Raw genomic sequence first — 19,922 nt, forward strand, 5'->3', positions numbered from 1 at the left:
TGGGGTCTCTTAAGCCAGCATAGCTGGCTTCGAACCTGTGCGATCCTCCTGTCTCCGCCTCCTAAGTGCAGGGATTAAAAGCATGCGCCACAATGTCCGGTCTTTTTTTATTTCTTTTTAATTTTGAGACAGGTTCTCATTAAGTTGCAGAGGTCCTTGCTAAGGTGCTGATGCTAGCCAAACCTGTAATTTTCCTGTCCAGCCTCTCAAGTATTAGGATTAGAGGGGTGTACCACCACACCTGGCTCATTAAGATTTTTGATACCCTGGCCAAGTCAGATTTTCTGATCTGAGCCTCAGAGTTCAGGTCAGCTAAGTGAGAGGGAAAGTTAGACAAGATCTACATTTCTAGCTAAATGTTAAATTTTTATGTTCAGATATCAAGTCATTAAATACTCATAATTCAAGTAGCAGGGTATCCCTATCCTGTGGTGGACAGAAATTATCCTTTTGGTATATAGATAAATACAAACTTAATAAAAACAGATTCATAAATTGCTAATAAATACTTCACACTTAAAATGTTTATGTACACACATAATATTATTAATAAAAATATTCTTACTTGTCTAAGTTTTCTAACAGTGACTGGCACAAAATTGTCAAATATCCAGCTTCTACCGCATTATGTGATACATCTAAAACGAACAAGTAAACTGCAGGCTGAGGAGGACGAAGCTGAAAGGAATAAAAATAATGTGGTTTATTTAGTAGGTCACAATTTATTCTTTTTATATCATTATTACTACTGGACATTACTAAAGGTACATTTGTATTGTACCAGAAAAGTACACGATTTGGACTGCTATTCTGTAATATCTTATGTGCTAATGAAAACAATTCCTTAATTTTTTTTTCTTGTAAAGTTTATTGTGGATTAACCATGATAAGACAGGTATAATGGTTAAGCAGGTGGGTTAAAGTATTCCTGGTAAGAAATGTTGACTAAGATAGCCTTAAAGAAAAATTAGGCTTGTTTGTTATTTATAACTGTGTATATATATATATTTTTTTTGGTACTGGGGGTGGAACTCAGGGGCTTTTCTACCTCTGGGCTATACTCCCAGACCTATTGTATACTTTATTTGGAAACAGGGTCTCACTAAGTTGCTAAAAGCCTCAGTAAGTAGCTAAGGCTAGCTTTGAACCTGTGCAATCCTCCCATCTCAGCCTTCCTAGTGCTAGGATTACAAGCATGTGCCACCATGTCCGGCTTATTTTTTTCCTTATTTCTAAAAGCACTTTTTCATTTTTATCAAGCTAGGGATTGAATCCAGGGCTTTGCTCATGTTAGGAAAACCAGTAACACTGAGCTACATCCCCAGCTCCTAAGATTGTGTTGCTTCATTTGTTTTCCATTATTATGTGTTTTGGGGGATTTTCATGCTGGATATTAAACCCAGAGGTGCTTTACTACTGAGCTATACTCCCAGCTCATGAAGGCTTCTTTAAAAAAAAAAGGCAATCGAAGTTATAAGAATATGATAAAAATTAAAAGTAATTTCTTGAAGCATGGCATGGTGGTGCATGCTTATAATTCCAAGCATTCGGGAGGCTGAGACCGGATCACGGTTCGTGGACAGTTTCAGCTATTTAGCAACTCAGTGAGACCCTGTTTCAAAAATAAAAAGAATAAAAAATAGGGCTGGGGGGTATTGCTCAGAGGTAAAATGCCCCTGGGTTCTATTCCTAGTACAGAAAAAAAAAAAGTATTGATTTGCCATTTCAATGAGATTAAAATTCCTAAGGGGTCCAAAACAGAGTTGAAAACATAGGAAGTTTATAAAGAAGGTAAGAAGTTGAGAATAAAACTGACCAAGAGAAAGTTTACTATAACTAATATGAAGATAGACATGAAAATTGTGGTTATATAAGCACTGGGTAAGTTATACACAAAAGGCTATTATAATTATAAAAAATACAGGTCAAGTGGCAGAAATTTACTGAACATCAGCTATTCCTATTCACTTTTCTCCATGAGTAGCACTTAAAATTTTTGCAGCAACAAAGATTAGAATGAGGATTAGAAGAAATATATACAAATTTATATATACATTATGTATATATACATTAAAAATGAGAAAAATATGACAAAGATAAGCAGAATTTATGCCTCAAAATCATTTTTGCAAGTGGAAAAGAAGAAGGAGATTTAGGGTCAATATAATTAAAGAACAGGTCAAATTTTATGACTGAACTAGAGAGAAAAGTTTAAGTGTACTCAATATTCATGTATCTTGGTATCTGTATTGGGTAAAGTAGTTAAGATGGTTGTGTCTTTAAGACCCTGAAAACTGCAGTTTTTGGCCAAGTCATTTTTCTGTTTTGAGTGACTTGGATGTTAAATGGCAAAGAAATGCAAGTAATCAAATCCAAGTGGCGACAAATTATAGATATCAGTGCTCATCATAAGCTATTAATAATGTTTCTTAGTGATAGAACACTAAGTGATAGAATACTAACACATGCTTCTAGGAGATCAATAACATTTAGGAAAAGTTTTCTACATTAACATATTACTTAACAGTAAGTATAAACTTTCACCATCAATTTATTCTAGATATTTAATACTACGGTTTCAAGGTCTGAAAAAGAATTCACTTAACAGAAAAGTACAAATAAAAATACATTAAGAAAGTACAATGACCAATTCAATTGGGGCCCATGACCCCTTTTAGCTCAAAATAGTTACCATGTAATCTGAAGAAGCAATGAATTCCACAGTTGAATTCTGAACTTCTGGTCGTTTGTGAGGTTCTCCATAGGATCGAGTGAGGGGGTTATACATAAATTCTTCAGGAACTAGACGACAGACAGGAATTCAGTACAAATTTAGTAATATGCCTAGAATTAAAAACCTTTACTATCAGTATTTATGAGGCTTACCAATAGTTCTGTGAACATTTAATGATAAAAAGGAATCCCTTAAGCCTTCTTTAAAAATGGACTAAAGCCAACATGGTGGCGCATGCCTGTGGTTCTAGTACTCGACAGGCTAAGATAGGAGGATCACAGGTTTGAGGCCAGTCCAGCAACTTCATAAGGTCCCTCTGCAAGACCATGTTTCAAAATAAAAAACAGGGCTGAGACTATGGCCTGGAGGTAGAAGACCCCTAGGTTCCATCCCTAGTAAAACACACACACACACACACACACACACACACACACACACACACACTCTCTCTCTCTCTCTCTCTCTCTCTCTCTCTCTCATGCATGCATGCATGCATGCATGCATACATATATGAAGGATAATAAATTTATTTTCTGAAATCTGTAAGGAAACCAGGACATAGGTAGCCTTGTTTTTTAAACTTGTATCATAATTTATTATATCTCATGACATGCAAATCTGAAAGCAATTATAGAAATGAGTAAAGGAGACAACTGACAGACACATACATACCTGTGAGTCCACGAACACTGATAAAGGTCTGAGTTGAATGGGTCAAATATACATATGGAAGGCAATCTTAGGTCTCAAGTACATGAGCTCACGTGAGTGACCATCACTAATTCTTTTATGAACTTTTTTACATGGCCCTCACTGTCACTCTACTTATTGTCAATACCTCCTTTATTGGCCCACATGAAGACACACTAGCCTAAAATCTCCTGTCCATTAAAAATAGCATGGAAGTTATTATTATTTTTATTATTATGGTGGTACTGGGGTTCCTGGAAGCCCTTCTACCTCCGGGCTACACTCCCAGACCTATTTTTACATTTTTATTTGGAAATAGGGTCTCCTAAGCCAGCGCGCGCAGCTGGCTTCGAACCTGCGCGATCCTCCTGTCTCTGCCTCCCAAGCGCAGGGATTACAAGCGTGCGCCACCACGCCTGGCTCATGGAAGTTATTTTTTAAGGGAACGAGGAGAAAAACAAATTAATGACAAAATGTCAGAAAATGTTGAAAATAATATTACAACACATGTATTTTAAAGCTTACCATCATTAACTCTATAGCACAAGTTGCATTTCCATCTACGCTGATCAATGAATGACACAAAGGGGTTGATGTATGTTCGACAAGATCGGCACCTCACAATGGTGTTTGATGTTATCACTGGTAATTGCTGGGTAAGAAAATAAAGATGTTGTAGCAACAAAAAGCACCCAAAGGAAAAACAGGACACATACTACTCTGTTTCATATATGGAAGATAAATCATAACTGTGTTTTTATGTGGTTTTCGATTGAGCATATTAATCGAATTCAGTGATGTGCTGAGCAACATAAGCTGCTATCAAGCTGTCTCCCTCTCTTTTCACATGCCATAAGATGACATTACAGCGAAATCACACCAAATCTAATGTGGCCAAGAAAATCTGATATGGCCAAAAAGTCACATGAGTTAGAGCTCATCAGCTAGACTCAAGAAATAACTGTGAGGGAAAAACATGCACCATGGAAGAATGCCTTCGGCTTTGCTGACTGACTGCAGCCAGTACTAGCAGGCACTGCTCAGGATACAGACAGCTCCTCAGCAGAGCTGAGGTCAGAAGAAGCCAAATACAATGTGCCATAAAAAATACATCGTTATGCTTAGTTTGGAAAATGAACTTAATGTTCAATGCAGAAAATGTGAAAAAATTGAGAGAATATTATCCTATGTTTGAATAGTATACTTAGTATACTTCATCCTGGCCTTTTCTTTTTTCTTTTCTTTTCTTTTTTTTTTTTTTTTGGTGGTACTGGGGATTAAACCCAGGGATATTCTACCTCTGAGCTACGACCCCAGACCTATTTTTAAAATTATTTTTAATTTTTGAAACAAGGTCTCACTAAGTTGCGGAAGTCCTCACTAAGTAGATGAGGCTGGCTGCGAACCTGCAATCCAATCTCAGCCTCCCAAGTACTGGGATTACAAGAGTGCACCAACATGCCTAGCACCATTCCGGCCTTCTAGACAATCTATATATAAAAGGTATCTTTGTATTTAAAGTTTTTCAACATATCCTGTTTTTATTACACAAGTTACTACATAGTATTTGTGAAAAAAATCAGGAAATACATTTAACTGGAAATGAAAAAGCAAAAAAATGACCCAGAATTCTATGTCCCAGGGGACATTATTGTTAATATTTTACTGTATAAATTTCCAGAAGGTATCATGTATTTAGAGAAAAACTCCCTATGGACTTAAGAAATTAACTGTCTTGGTTTCAGAATAAAGGTTGTATTAGTATGGCAGGTGATTAAATAGTATTTACTGAATGAATTAATTCAAGGTACTTATCGAATAGTATCATTATTTTACTTTCTATTCACTTTGATATTTTCCATACATCCTAGTAGGAAAGTAAGCTCCATGAGAAAGCTTAGTGACCTTTCTAGCATCTAGCAATGACAGGTGGTCAATAAATATATATATTGATGATTGAGAGCAAAAGAAATCGGTAGCATTGGGGAGGTAAAGAAAAAAAACAGCACAACAGTAAAAAAAAAGTATGAGGGAGAAATGCAACTCATGAAGTATAAATAAAATGTCTCTGGCTACATTTTTTTTTAAGTTTTAGTTCAAAACAGCTCTACAAAAAATATCAGAAGCATGTGTAAAAAATCTAGCAAGCTAGGTATTAAAACAAATAGATCACAGAAACTTGAGCAAGAAGTAATGTTTTAATTCAACTGACTTGAAATATAGAAAATTTCCCTAATATTACAAATGTTATTTGTTCAATTTGGAATAATCAGACAGTTTTCTCCCTAATTGGACACTGTTGTTTAATTAAAGACTCCTTGTGGTGGATACTGCAGGCTTTGAAGTACATTTGAATGAAAGACCTGGAGTCACAAGTGAATTAAATTCAGTCAGGGCAGCTGGGGAAAAGAACAGAGATTTACTTCTGCTAGTCTCCTCTCAGAAGCCTCTTTTTTTGAGAAATTTAAACAAAGCATCTGTCAATGCTAAACTCTGGATGCACAGAGATAACTTGTGATCTAGAGCAAAGCACAAAGCAAGGACAAAGACAGTACAAAGGAGGAATGTCCACCTGAGCCCATTTCTGACATGGAGATAGGAGGACCTTGGATATAATCCTACGTGCACAGTCTCCTCTCCACAGATCACTGCATGCTCTGCCAAGAGGGTCTGATTAACCCCAGAAGTTTAACCCTTGATGGTGTGCAACTACTCCAAACTCGTTGGTGGTTCTAATTTCTAAAACTATTCATCTTTCAAAATGCACCTCAAACTTTTCCACTTACAGAAAACTTTGCTAGTTTATCCAGAGGAAATAATTTCTCATACTGTACTATGTCCATCTCCCACACAATTTGATTAACTGCACATACTAGTTATCCTGCATATGATTATTTGTTTTTACATCGCTGTTTCCTGTTAGATAAAAACTTCTTGAGGACAAGATCAGTGATATAATCATCTTTGTATTACCAGTGCTTAGTTTAGAGTCTGCAACAAGCAGTTTTTTCAGAAATGTTTGTTGACTTGAATTTGACAGAAATGATTATTCCTAACTCCAAATAAAAGAAGGTGAAAATTCTAATGAAACAGAAAGTCTGAACACCTTGCAAGTACGTGCATATAAGTACTCAAAATATTTTAAAATATATTTCTTTACCGTTAAGTCTCTGAAGGGATGTAACAACAATCCTAAAGGAAGCTTTGCTTTATTCAGTAAAGCCTGTGTCTGTGGAATATTTGTCAAAGTACACCGAAATGAACTGCAAAAACATAAACACCAGAGAGTACATTAGCTATCAGAAAAAAATACACAGAAGTAGGATAATTACAAACATTTAAGGGTAAAAGTGAAAATCAGTTGGACATGTTACTGTAACTAAAAGCAGGAAGCTCCTATTACTTTCAATAGACACATACACAATAGATGTCAAAAGACCTAAAGACTCAACATTTTCATGGTGGGAAAGTACAACATATTCAGGAAAATCCAATGACTCCATTATGACTAGCCTGCAAGACAGGAAGCCCTATGAAACGAGTGACAGGGCACACTTTCTGATCATCAGTGATGCTGTCCTTGCTTTACTGCCCTCCTCTTACCCACTGAATTCTCACTCTTACAAAAGACTCATCAAACTAGGTGTGGTGGCACATGCTTGTAATCCCCGCGCTTGGGAGGCTGAGACAGGAGGATCACACAGGTTGGAAGCCAGCCACAGCTACTGAGTGAGGTTCTCAGCAATTTAGTTAGACCCTGTTTCCAAATTAAAGTATAAAATAGGTCTGGGAATATAGCCCGGAGGTAGAAAGCCCCTGAGTTCCACCCCCAGTACCCCCCCCCACACACACACACAAAGACTCAACAAAGTTATCCCTTCTTCTGAAACCTCTTTCACTCTCTAACTCCACTACCAGAAGGAACAACTTCTTTCTCTGTGCTCAGAATGTGTTTATACTTCTGCACTGTCACCCCAACTTGCTTTGCTTTGGCTGGCTGTGTGCCTTCTCCCTTGAGATTAGAGGTCATTTGGATTCCCTGTCACCCTAGAACTGTTTCTTCCATAGAGTGAATAGTTATGACTTAGGAAGTTATTTATTTTTGGTGGTACTGGGGGTGGAACCCAGGGGCCTTCTACCTCCAGACTACACTCCCAGACCTATTTTTTATACTTTTATTTGGAAACAGGGTCTCTTAAGCCAGCTGAGGCTGGCTTTGAACCTGCACGATCCTCCTGTCTCAGCCTCCCAAGTGCGGGGATTACAAGCGTGCACCACCACACCCAGCTATGACTTAAGAAGTTATAAGCTGAGGTCGAGAGAGAAAGAATCTATAAAGGAACAATAAAGAAGTAAGAAGAAAAAGTACTAAAATATAGGAAAGTCACTTTAAGGAGAATGGTTAGACATACCTATTTACTCCAGGCTTAGTCCCGCACCTGAACACACCAAGCCTGTTCCTACTTGAGGACCTCCTTCCCTGTTTGGGAAGCTTGAAATACTCTTTTTCCAGGAGTCCTTATTCTTTCACTCCATTTGCAATTTACTCCTCAACTCAAAGTAGTCAACGACCACCTTCACTCCCTACTCTCATTTATTTTTCTTCATAGTAATACTCTGATATTCTATTACGTACTTACTAGTTTGAAGATGCATAGTATGTCTTCCCTAAGAGAATATAAATTCTCTGATTCCAGAGAACAGGAACTTTGCTATGTTTACAACTCTATCCTCAAAACACAGAAACAATGCTTTGTGCTTAACTTGGAATTCAGTAAATATTTATTGAATTAATTTTTCCCCCCAGTACCTGCTACTGAAACCAGGGACATTGTACCTCCAAGCTATACCCTCAGCCCTATTTTTTATTCTTTATTTTGAAACAGAGTCTCACTAAGTTGCAGGGGGCTTCATTAAATAGCTGAGGCTGTCTGGCTATGAATCTAGGATCTTCCTGTCTCAGCCTTCCAAGTACTGAGATTACAAGTATGCACCACCACACCCAGTGAATTAATGCTTTATCTTAATATACAAACAATGTTTTGTGCAGGCATTATTATTACTATAGCTCTGAACATTCTTAATCCAAAAAGATGAAATCTGAAATGCTGTAAGGGTTCTGGATTTTGAAGCATTTCAGACTGTTGGACTAAAGATGCTTAACCAATAAAGTCTATATAAATATTCCAAAATCCCAAAAGTTCCAAAGTCTGAAGCATTTGTGGTCCCAATCATTTTGGGACCACATACGGTATACTCAACCTGCATTCCTGTTTTATACTAGAAAATATTGAGTTTGAGAGGTTAAGTAAATTGCACACTCATAGTTACTTATTAGTTGAACCTTAAAAACCCATCTGTCCAACTCTAAAGCTTATTTACTCATTCTTATTTTGATAAGATAGATCTTTTCCCCACAAAAACCCTGTAACTGTGTAGAAAATGTCTACATCATTCCCCTGCCTATATGTATATATACTATATTCACCTGCTTCAGAAAAAAATGCTTAACCATCCCTGATACAAGGCCACAAGGTCAACCTGAGAACAGCATAGTAAACTCAGAACATCTAGGCAGCTGCTGTCAGGTTGTAATCCTCGAAGCCTTGAATTTTTATGGACATAATTCTAGCACTGAGTTAGTTGTAGAAAGGTACTGGTGGTAAACTGGTGGGAGAAGAAAAAGAAATTCTTAAATTTTACTTCCAATTTTCTATATCTAAATTCTATACCATATTTTGGTTGAAAAGAAGAATTGGCAGGTTCCCCCCTCCAAAGACAAAAAACTTTTACCTTAAAAAAAAGGAAAATACTAAAAAACAAGCACTAATTTTCCTAATGCAAATATACAGTAAATGTTTTATAAATCAGAGTTTCCTTGTGAGGAAGAGAAACTCAAAGAGCAGGAGGATGTCTTCTAAAAAATGCCTGGGTCCAGAGGAATAACCTATTCTTAGGAGACAGAAGTCCCAAAAGCATGCAAGCGGCCATGAACCCAGGTGAGGCATGTTAACAGAGCAAATCCACACAGAACACACACCGGGTGGGGGTGGCTACCAGATGCAGGTGCCGCCTTAACTCGAGGAGGTGAAAAAGCTATAATGGAGATCAGACTCTAACTGGAGGCTGGGTCAATGTGCCTTGGACTTACTAGTCTTCATATTCTGTACTGAGTGGGGAAAAAACTAAGAGATAAACCATTTACTTAAACCTGTTCTTGGGATTAATATAATTAAGGTCTGTGCCCTTTTCAAGAAAAGCCTGAGGAAGGAATAAAGTTTTAAAGATCTACCTTATTTAAAAGATATTAGCTGTTAGTACTAGTTCACGGTGAAGAAAAAGAAAACAAATTAAAAAATATACATAAATTTGGGTTCTCAAAACCCTTCATGCAAACAGAAATATTTTCCCTAGCATTTGACAAAAGAGGAATAGAATGGGACTGAAACAGAGATGGGAAGAAGAGGAGATGACCTAAACTGAATTTTATATCTACATGTATACATAAACCAAACTAGGAAAGTCCACGTGAACAAAACTTCCAATCCTATAACTGATACCATACTACTTGACTCTTTTTGAGAGTCATATAATGTTTTCATCCAAGCAGTATAAAGAAAGAATAGGAAAAAAGTGAATACCTACTCTGGGCTGCAGTTTAACTTTTTGAGTTCTAAATTCAAGTTAGGTACAGGAGCCCAAACAGGAGTCGTGGGTAAAACATTCCTCTCCTGAGTGAGGTTTACAGGTCTCAGGCTTTCTGGTTGTGGAGAACTCTGAAGACTCAATCCTCCTAGACTGGAGGACAGCTGGTTCACACCAGGATACTGCTGAAAGAACAATTCAAAACAAGACAAAAGAACAGAACAAATGTGAATAAAACTTCTTACACCAGACTTATAAGAGTTCAACATAAAGAAAAATCAAGAAGGTAAGAAAATTTAAATCTGACTTGATAACAGAATGATTTAATAGAGCAGTCAATTTTAGCACACTTGGAAGAAATTCAAAGCAAAACTACTGAATAAAATAAATTTAAGTCTTATTAGCAAAGTTCAACCCCACAACAAAATTTTAGCAACAAATTCTGTTCAGCATCAAGAATATAGTTTTCTTAAATATCATTCTTCTGAAAAGGCAGGATAATTGTTTTCAAGTCTTATCAATTGTCAATTTTCAGAATAAAGAGCTGGTGCCACAGTATTCAATGATGTCAGATGAGTTCTGCTTTGCTTATTTTTTCTGTTCCTTATGTTTTTAGCATTATTACAAATCCACAACTTACCAACTCAAACTGATTTCAATTATTGTCTTTGTTTGGTGTTCATACCACTAAATCTTTGGCCAGTGAGAGTCCTTTCAAGCTGGCTCCAGTGTCCTTTTATGCTATTATTTATTGATTTATATATGCAGTGCTGGGGATTAAACCCAAGGATTCACACATGCTAGGCAATGCTATAGCACTGAGCTACATTCCCAGGTCACAGTGACTTTGTGTGTGTGTGAATTGGGATTTGAACACAGGAGTGTTATACTTTTATATCTGAGCCACACCCCCAGCCCTATTTTATTCTTTTTTTTTTTTTTTTTTTTTTGGTGGTCATGCTGGGGATTGAACCCAGGGCTTTTTTACCTCTGAGCTATATCCCAACCCATTTTTTTACTCTTTATTTTGAAACAGGGTCTAAGTTGCAGAGGGCCTCACTAAGTAGCCGAGGATGCCTGCAAACCTGGATCCTCCTGTCTCAACCTCCCAAGTACTGGGATTACAAGTGTGTGCCACTATACCTGGCTCCTATTTTATTCTTTATTTTGAAACTGGATCTTACTAAGTTGCTGAGGGCCTCACTGCGTTTCTGAGGCTTGCTGTGAACCTGAGAGATCCTCCTATCTCAGCTTCCCAAGTACTGGGATTGTAAGTGTGCACCACCACACCTCACTACAGTGACTTTTATTATAAACCTATTATATTTGTGAGCTTCCTTGCTCTTGGCATGTTTTATACACTACCTCACTCAGACCTAGAATGATCAGTTATCCAAAAAGAAATATTAGCTCTTTTTAAGTAAAAATATTATCAAGAAACCACAATCTGGTGACGGGGTGCTTATTGCTAGTACCCTATGATAACTAACAGGTTTTTCTAATAAGTTGAGATATGTGTGTGTGTGTGTGTGTGTGTAACTAGAAAGAGAGACTCACACATAATAGGCAGGTGCTCGACAACTGAGCTATAACTCTGGGGTTTTTTGGTACTCGGGATTGAACCCAGAGGCAGTCTACATTCAAGTACACCCCCAGCCCCATATTTTTTCTTTTTTTTCTTTTTTTGCGAGTCAGGGGATAGAACCCAGGGGCATTCGACTTCCAAACTACACCCCCCGCCCTATTATTTATTATTTTGAGACACGGTCTCACTAAGTTTCAGAGGGCCTAAGTAGCTGAGGCTGTCCGCGAACCTCAATCCTCCAGTCTCAGCCTTCCAAATGCTGGGATTACAAGCATGCGCCACCATACCTGGCTTTTTTTTTTTTTTTTAATATCTTATTTGGAAACAGGGTCTCATTAAGTTGTGGAGGGCCTTGCTAAGTTGCCACGATTGGCTTCAAATCTGTGATCCTCCTGTCTCAGACTCCCAAATGCTGGGATGACAAGCATGCGCCATCTGGCCCAGCAATCCCTAGCTCTTTTTAAAATTTATTTTGGGACAGCATCTTGCTAAATTGCCCAGGCTGGTCTTAAACTTGTAGTCTTCATACATGAGCCTTCTAAATAGCTGAGATTACAAACATGTACCAACACTACTGGAGAAAACTTTTTTTTTTTTTTTTTTTTTTGGTGGTACTGGGGGTGGAACCCAGGGGCTTTCTACCTCCGAGCTATCCTCCCAGACCTATTTTATATTTTATTTGGAAACAGGGTCTCACTGAGTTGCCAGAGAGCCTCACTAAATACCTGAGGCTGGCTTCGAACCCATGCGATCCTTCTGTCTCAGCCTCCCAAGCGCTGGGATTACAAGCATGCACCACCATGCCCGGAGAAAACATCTATTTTAAAGTAGAAAAAAACCCTGAGTTTGCATTAATAGTCCCAATTAAAATTTAAGATAATTTCACTTTGACCTCAAAATCTTTGGTTTTATATCTAAATTTCTCTTTTCTTTTGCTGCAAATATTGATTCCTAATGGTAACAGCCTGATGTTTGTCCCTCAGTATCCCTAGGAAATTGGTTCCAGAACCCCCATGAATATTGAAATCCATAGATGTTTCAGTCCTCTCTATTTGAGTAAACATAACATAAAATGTTAATGTCAAAACTTTACAATAGACAGTTATGGTGGCGCATGCTTGTAAACCCAGCACTTGGGAGGCTGAGACAGGAGGATCCCCCAGGTTCGAAGCCAGCTTCAGCTACTTAATGAGGCTCTCAGCAACTTAGTCACACCCTGTTTCCAAATAAAATATAAAATAGAGGCCGGGCGTGGTGGCACACGCTTGTAATCCCAGCATTCGGGAGGCTGAGACCGGAGGATCGTGGTTCGCGGACAACCTCACTATTTAGTGAGGCCCTCTGCAACTCAGTGAGACCGGGTTTTAAAATAAAGAATAAAAAATAGGGCAGGAGGTGTAGCTTGGAGGTCGAATGCCCCTAGGTTCCACCAACAGACCTGCCAAAAAAAAAAAAAAAAAAAAAAAAATATATATATATATATATATATATATATATATATATATATATAATAATATATATATAATAATGGTCACACTCCCAGACCTATTATATATACACATACTATATATACTATATATAATAGTATTATATATATAATAGTACACACACACACACACACACACACACACACACACACATATAATACTATTATATATATATAATAGGTCTGGGAGTGTGACTAGAGGCAGAAAGCCCCTGGGTTCCACCCCCAGTACCACACACACACACACACAAAAAAAAAAAAAAAAAAAAACCTTTACAATAAAGTATATTCAGAGATAATCTTGTTTCAATTTGACCTCAACCTATAGTTTGTGTATTTGTGTGTACTTCTGGACACTGAACCTACTTCTGAGCTACACTCCTAGCCCTATTTATTCTTTATTTCGAAACAGGGTCTCACTAATTTGCAAAGGGCCTCACTAAGTAGCTGAGGCTGGCTGTGAACCTGACATCCTGCTGCCTCAGCCTCCCAAGTACTGGGATTACAAGTGTGTGCTACCATGCCAGGCTATAATTAACTTTTTATTAGCTTTTCACTTAAATAATGAACTAATAACCATATACTGCTCTAAATATGGCCATTTTGTTTTTAACCTAAAAAAAAATCCTGGAAATAATTGTGCATCTATATTCAAAATCTTCTACTCTTATTTATACATGTACCAAGGATTCTTGTTTTACTATGTAAAAACACTGTAGAATTCTAGGTAATGCACACAGATTGATAATTTTAGAAAAATCACTATTTTCCACTGAAATAAATTATTCAACTAATGTCATCCAGAATAGATTATACATAGATATCAAGAGATGATAGAGCCACTAGGTAAAGGCTTACTGAGGAACTTCACACTGAATGATCAAGAGGTCACTCTATGAATCACTAACCAATCCTAGCGTCACTAAAAGCTAGATGACAGTATTATTATGAAGTAAACATCACCAGAACATATAATATTCTGGCCTATGTAAATAAATACATGAAAGTAATGAATCTAAATATAATCAAGCAATTACATTTAACTCCCAGTTCATAAAAAATGGAATAGAGAAATAAGTTAAATGGTACCACAAAGAAGCAAAGACCCAAATGCAGAATGTGGGGCATTCTATTGGACAATAGATCCAGTTTTCCCACCAAATGCATGAAAAGAAAGGGTGAGAATTAATTTAAATTTACAAAAAAAAATTAACAACCAGCAAGTGACTGTTTGGATCCTGACTTGTATAAACTAAGTGTAAAAAGACATTACTTGTTGGAAAACTCTACGTACTAAATTTTTTTTTTTTTTTTGTGGTACTGGGGATTAAACTCACAATCTACCTCTGAGCTATACTCCCAGCTCTACTGTATTTTTATTTTGAAACAGGGTCTCAACAAATTGATGAGTCTCATTACTTGCTGAGGCTGTCCTTGAACCTGTGATCTTCCTGTTTCAGTCCCCAAGTACTGGAATTACAAGCATGTACCACCATAGCTGGCTGAACATGCACTGAATTTCAAATTTAGAAATCATTATTAATTTTGTTGGCTAGGATAGTGGTATTGTGGTTATGCAAGTAATGTTCTTCTCCTTACTAGCTTCAAATTCCTCAACAAGAAAAGGAAATGGGGACAAAAGTGAAACAAGTACAGCAAACTGCTGACATGTGACAGCCAATCATCAGTCAACTACTGACTGACATCTCATCTGGATATCTATGAACATTTTTTATTTATCACGGCCAAGTTGAATCCCAGTTAATATTCTTTCACTATTCCAATTCCTTGGCATTTACCATCTAAGGAAATCTCTACCCAGTTGCTATGCCAAAAACCTAGGAATCACTCTTGATGTTTTCCTTTGTCTCACCCACCACATTCAACCTGTCAACATAGTCATCCCTTATTCATCCATGTCTCACTGTTTCTACTGATACCATCTTACTACCAGGTACAACCCTCTACTTTCTGGATTATGACAAGGCTTCAACTTACTCCCTGCTTCCACTATGGTCTTTTCAAATATCCCCATCCCTAATCCATTCTTCACATAGCAACCAAAACAATCCTGTTACATAAAACCTCCAATGTCTTGAGGTAAAATCTCTTCGGCCCATCTCTAGCTCTCTCATCTTATCCTTCTTACTTTTTCCTGAGTTCCAGCCACACTGCAGCACATCAAACTTGCTCCTACCTTAAGTCCAGTTCAGCCTCAGAAACTTAGTGAGACCCTGTTTCAAAGTAAAAAAATAAAACAGACCTTGGGGCAGGGGGTGGCACTGAGGTAGAATGCTCCTGGATTCAATCCCTAATACCAAAAAACCCCACAAAAGAAAAAAAAAAAACACACATGGGCAGAAATGTTCAGCATATACCCATTAATAATAACTATAACTGGAAATTAACCCTAATGTCCATCAATAATAGAACAAATAACTAAACTTGTATATTCACATATACTATAATACTACATAACACTGAAAATGAATAGATCACAACCACACTATGAGCATAAGACTGAAAAAAAAATAACATGGTATGATTCCCCTCATATAATGTTTAAAAACAGGCAAAACTAATCTGCATTATTATAAATCAAGGTAATGGTTACTCTTGTTTGAAAGTTAATGACTAGAAGAGCCATGAGAGATGCTTCTGACTACTTGTAAAGTCAATGTGTTCCATTTGTGGAAAAATTTTAAAAGACTATAAAATATTAAAAATGGGAGTGGATCTTTAACAACATACTTCTCAATACATTTGGCTTTCTGATATTCATTTCAACTGTGATTAATAACCAATTAGTTTTATTTATTTATTTTTTGTGGTACTGGGGGTGGAACCCAGGGGCTTTTCTACCTCCGGGCTATACTCCCAGACCTATTTTATACTTTATTTGGAAACAGGGTCTCACTAAGTTGCTGAGAGCCTCACTAAGTAGCTGAGGCTGGCTTTGAACCTGTGCGATCCTCCTGTCTCAGCCTCCCAAGTGCTGGGATTACAAGCTTGCGCCACCAAGCCCAGTTCAAATTATTTTTAATTCTGTCTCTATTTCTGTTATCCAAACTGTTCTGATCCTTGTACTATACCTAGAATACCTAGAGTACAGGATGGGCAGTGATCACAGAACAGAATGAGGTTGTATGTATGTATATACACATACAGAAAGAGAGATTGAATTTTTTTTTTTTTTTTTTTTTTTGCAGACCTGGGGGTTAAACCTAGGGGTATTCTATCTCTGAGCTACACCTCCATTCCTATTTTTTATTCTTTATTTTGAAACAGGGTCTTACTAAGTTGTAGAGGACCTCACAAAGTAGCTGAGGTGGGCTGTGAGCCTGTGATCCTCCTGTCTCAGCCTCCCAAATATTACAAGTGTGTATTACAAGTGTGTTGCCACCACGTCCAGTAGGTTACATTTTTAAAAATTCATTATTTTATTTTCATTCCAAAGACAATCTCTTAACTTCCCCAAAATAACCACCCAAATAAAATTGGAAAAGAAAAATGCTTCATATTCTCTTTTGTCAGGAGTCAGCAAACTTTCTGAAGAGACTCAGTAAGTATTTTAAAGCTTTCAGAACTAAATGGTCTCTTTGCAACTACTCAACTCTACAGTTACGGAGCAAAATCAGCCATACACAGTAACACAAAAAATGGGAATATCTGGGTTCGGTGGCGCACACTTGTAATCCTAGCACTTGGGAGGCTGAGAGGAGGACTTCAGGTTCGTGGCCAGCCTCCGCTACTCAGGGAGGCCCTCCACATGTTAATACGACCTTGTTTCAAAATATAGAATAAAACATTTGGCTGGGGATATAGCTTGGAGATAGAATGCCCCTGAGTTCAATCCCAGTACTGAAAAAAAAAAAAAAAAAAAAAAAGAGGACATGGCTTTATTTTGATAAAGTGTTACTTGTAAAAATAGGTCATGGAAAGCTGGGCATTGTGGCACATGCTTGTAATCCCACCATTTGGGAGGCCGAGAAAGGAGGATGACAGGTTCAATACTAGCCTCAGCTACGCAGTGAGGCCCTCTGCAACTTAGTGAGACCCTGTTTCAGAATAAAGAATAAAACACAGGGCTGGGGGTAGCTCGAAGGTAGAATGCCCCTGGGTCTCATTCCCAGTACTGGGGGGAAAAAAAAAAAAAAAAAAAAAGGGCATGAATAAAATTTGGCTAAGTGGCCAGTTTGCTGACTTTTGTCCTAGATCATTGTGGGACATCACCTACTATTTAAAAAAAAATTTTTTTTTATCTTGCCTAATACTTCTAAAAATCAATCCTTTCTTTGAACTTGGTTTTCTTTTCAATAGACTATAGAAACCAATAATATAACTCCATATAGGAGTTTACCTAAATCTCAAGTCACAGAAGACTGAAACATGTGGTATATCACAGGGACCAATGGAGGCATTAAAAAAAAAAAAATCTAACAAAATGAAAGGCAGAGAAACTTGTACCAAATCAAATCATAATTTTTCCAATTCCTCTCCTAGTATTATTTTTACCTCCTGCACCTCAATTTTATGATTAAATTACAAACACGAATTATTTTCCTGTTGTTAGCTTTCATTCTCAGCTCACCAAATGACATTTTTATATGATTAATCTACTAAGAACAGCTTATTAGGTATATCTTTGCCATTTCAATCATTTTCCTCTATTTTATTTTCCTCTCATAAAGATGTGAACTGTTTCCTGTTCCCTATATGACTAACTGACCTGATCTTTGAGAGGCGGCTTCAGAAGAAGCCAGGTCAGAACAGGTCGTGCCTGGCACAATGGTGTGGGGACTGATGAGCACCTGTGCGATGGAGGAGCTCCCCAGAGTTGGTCTTGTTCATTCATGTATTTTATTTTGCTTTTTCCCCCCTTTTTCATTCTGAGGAATGACCCCAGGACTTTCCACATGCTAGGCAAGCACTACACCACTCAACTATATATCCCAGCCCGAGGGTCAGTTTTGTTCCACAGAGAGTTCTTTGACTGAAAAGCAGGACTCAAATAAATCCTAAATCACATTCTACTATGTCATTTTCTGAGGAGAATGCTATCTTAATAATACGGGATTTAAAAAACTTAACGTTTACTTGTATTTCCTGATTATAAAATACCTATACACTGCAGTCCGAAAACTAAAGATATAATGTAGAAAATAACAACTAATGTCTAGATTTAACTTTTTGAACAATTTGATTACTATTCGATTACCACAGATTTATTAGAATTGATATATTTTGCAATTTTTAGAAATGCAATGTCCTTCAGATAACTGAATACATACTTGAGGATACTGCTGGAATCCAGAATACATTGGGCTACTGGGATGTACTCCTGAATTCAGTGGTGTTGCAGCATTCTGATAACCAGGCTGAAGAGCTGGATAACCATAGCCAAAAGGCTTAGCCATTTTTGAAGGCTGAGGAGCAGCAGGAGCTGGAGCTGGGACAGGATCAGGCTCAGGGGCAGGATCGGGAGCAGGGCTGCTTGCTGATGAAGAATGCATATCTACCGAATAGAAGAACATGATGCACACAACTGAAAATCAGGATTCTACGAAGACTTCACTCCTGGGTGAGCCTTTCCCTGTGGCATTTCCTCGTTTCTTTTTTATATTATGACAACATATTTTCTTTTGTTTTGGTGCTAGAGATTGAACCCGGGGGCATTCTACAACTGAGCTATACCCCCAGACTTATTTTATTTTTAAAAAGGTCTTACTAATTTGCTGAGGCTAGCCTTGAACCTGTGTTTCTTCTGTCTCAGATTCCCAAGTACTGGATTAAAGTCATGCACCACCACACCTGGCTTACTCCAATATTTTTTTTTTTTTTTTTTTTTGTGGTACTGGGGATGGAACCCAGGGGCATTGTACCTTGAGCTACCCTCCAGCCCTATTTTTAGTCTTTTGTTAAATTTTTTGAAATAGGGTCTCACTGAGTTGCAAAGGGCCCCGCTAAGTAGCTGAGGCTGTCTGCAAACCACAATCCTCTGGTCTCAGCCTCCCAATGTTGGGATTACAAGCGTGTGCCACCATGCACGGCTACTACAACAAATTTTGAATGCAAAAAGTAGGGAGAATAGAATAATGAACCCCATATACTTACCACCAGATTCAATAATTATCAGTATTTGGCTAGTCTTGTCTTACATATTGTTCTGTCCATATCTTTTATCATTTCATCAACAAATTCTTCGTTTTGTACTTCTAACAGAGAGTATGCACACACACACATAGCTGATAGTTTTTTTTTTTTTAATTCAGCAGGACTGGGGCTAAGAAGCACAAAAGAAAGTTTACTCTTTTTCTTTCTTTCTTTCTTTTTTTTTTTTTTTTTTTTTTTTGGTGGTACTGGGGTTCCTGGAAGCCCTTCTACTTCCGGGTACACTCCCAGACCTATTTTATACTGTTTTATTTTTTTGGAAACAGGGTCTCTTAAGCCAGCACGTCTGGCTTCGAACCTGCGCGATACTCCTGTCTCCGTCTCCCAAGCGCGGGGATTACAAGTATGCGCCACCACGCCCAGCAAAAGTTTACTCTTTTTCTATCATGTGTTTTTATCTGACCCTACTAACTATATAAAATATCCATGGAAGGAGTGACATATTTCTACAGCCCCCTAGAAGTCTGCATTATTTGCACAGGTAAACTGTGAGGAAAGAGTGAACAATAGCAGTGTTCAGCTCCTGAACAATATCTGGTATGTAACTAATGCTCAGTATTAGTTAATGCATAAATATTCTTTTTTCATTTAATTTAAATTTTTTTTTTTTT

General features: G+C 37.5%; 1 protein-coding gene across 6 annotated transcripts in view; it reads right to left on the bottom strand.

Annotated features, from left to right (window-relative positions):
- The window catches only part of SEC24B (SEC24 homolog B, COPII coat complex component), a gene marked incomplete at both ends in the record, with an annotated part of 92,237 nt that overhangs the window by 22,090 nt on the left and 50,225 nt on the right, over positions 1 to 19,922 (bottom strand). For 4 of the 6 annotated variants that reach the window (XM_080697307.1, XM_080697308.1, XM_080697305.1 and 1 more), the window contains 6 exons: positions 566 to 678; positions 2,693 to 2,802; positions 3,950 to 4,076; positions 6,585 to 6,687; positions 10,070 to 10,254; positions 18,432 to 18,655. In XM_080697307.1, coding sequence (XP_080553433.1) covers positions 566 to 678; positions 2,693 to 2,802; positions 3,950 to 4,076; positions 6,585 to 6,687; positions 10,070 to 10,254; positions 18,432 to 18,655 — 862 coding nt within the window. The remainder of the gene's footprint in view (positions 1 to 565; positions 679 to 2,692; positions 2,803 to 3,949; positions 4,077 to 6,584; positions 6,688 to 10,069; positions 10,255 to 18,431; positions 18,656 to 19,922) is intronic. The other 2 variants (XM_080697309.1, XM_080697306.1) reach the window with 1 other exon arrangement.

The sequence above is a fragment of the Muscardinus avellanarius genome, assembly GCF_963383645.1.
Source record: "Muscardinus avellanarius genome assembly, chromosome: 6".
Lineage (NCBI taxonomy): Eukaryota > Metazoa > Chordata > Mammalia > Rodentia > Gliridae > Muscardinus > Muscardinus avellanarius.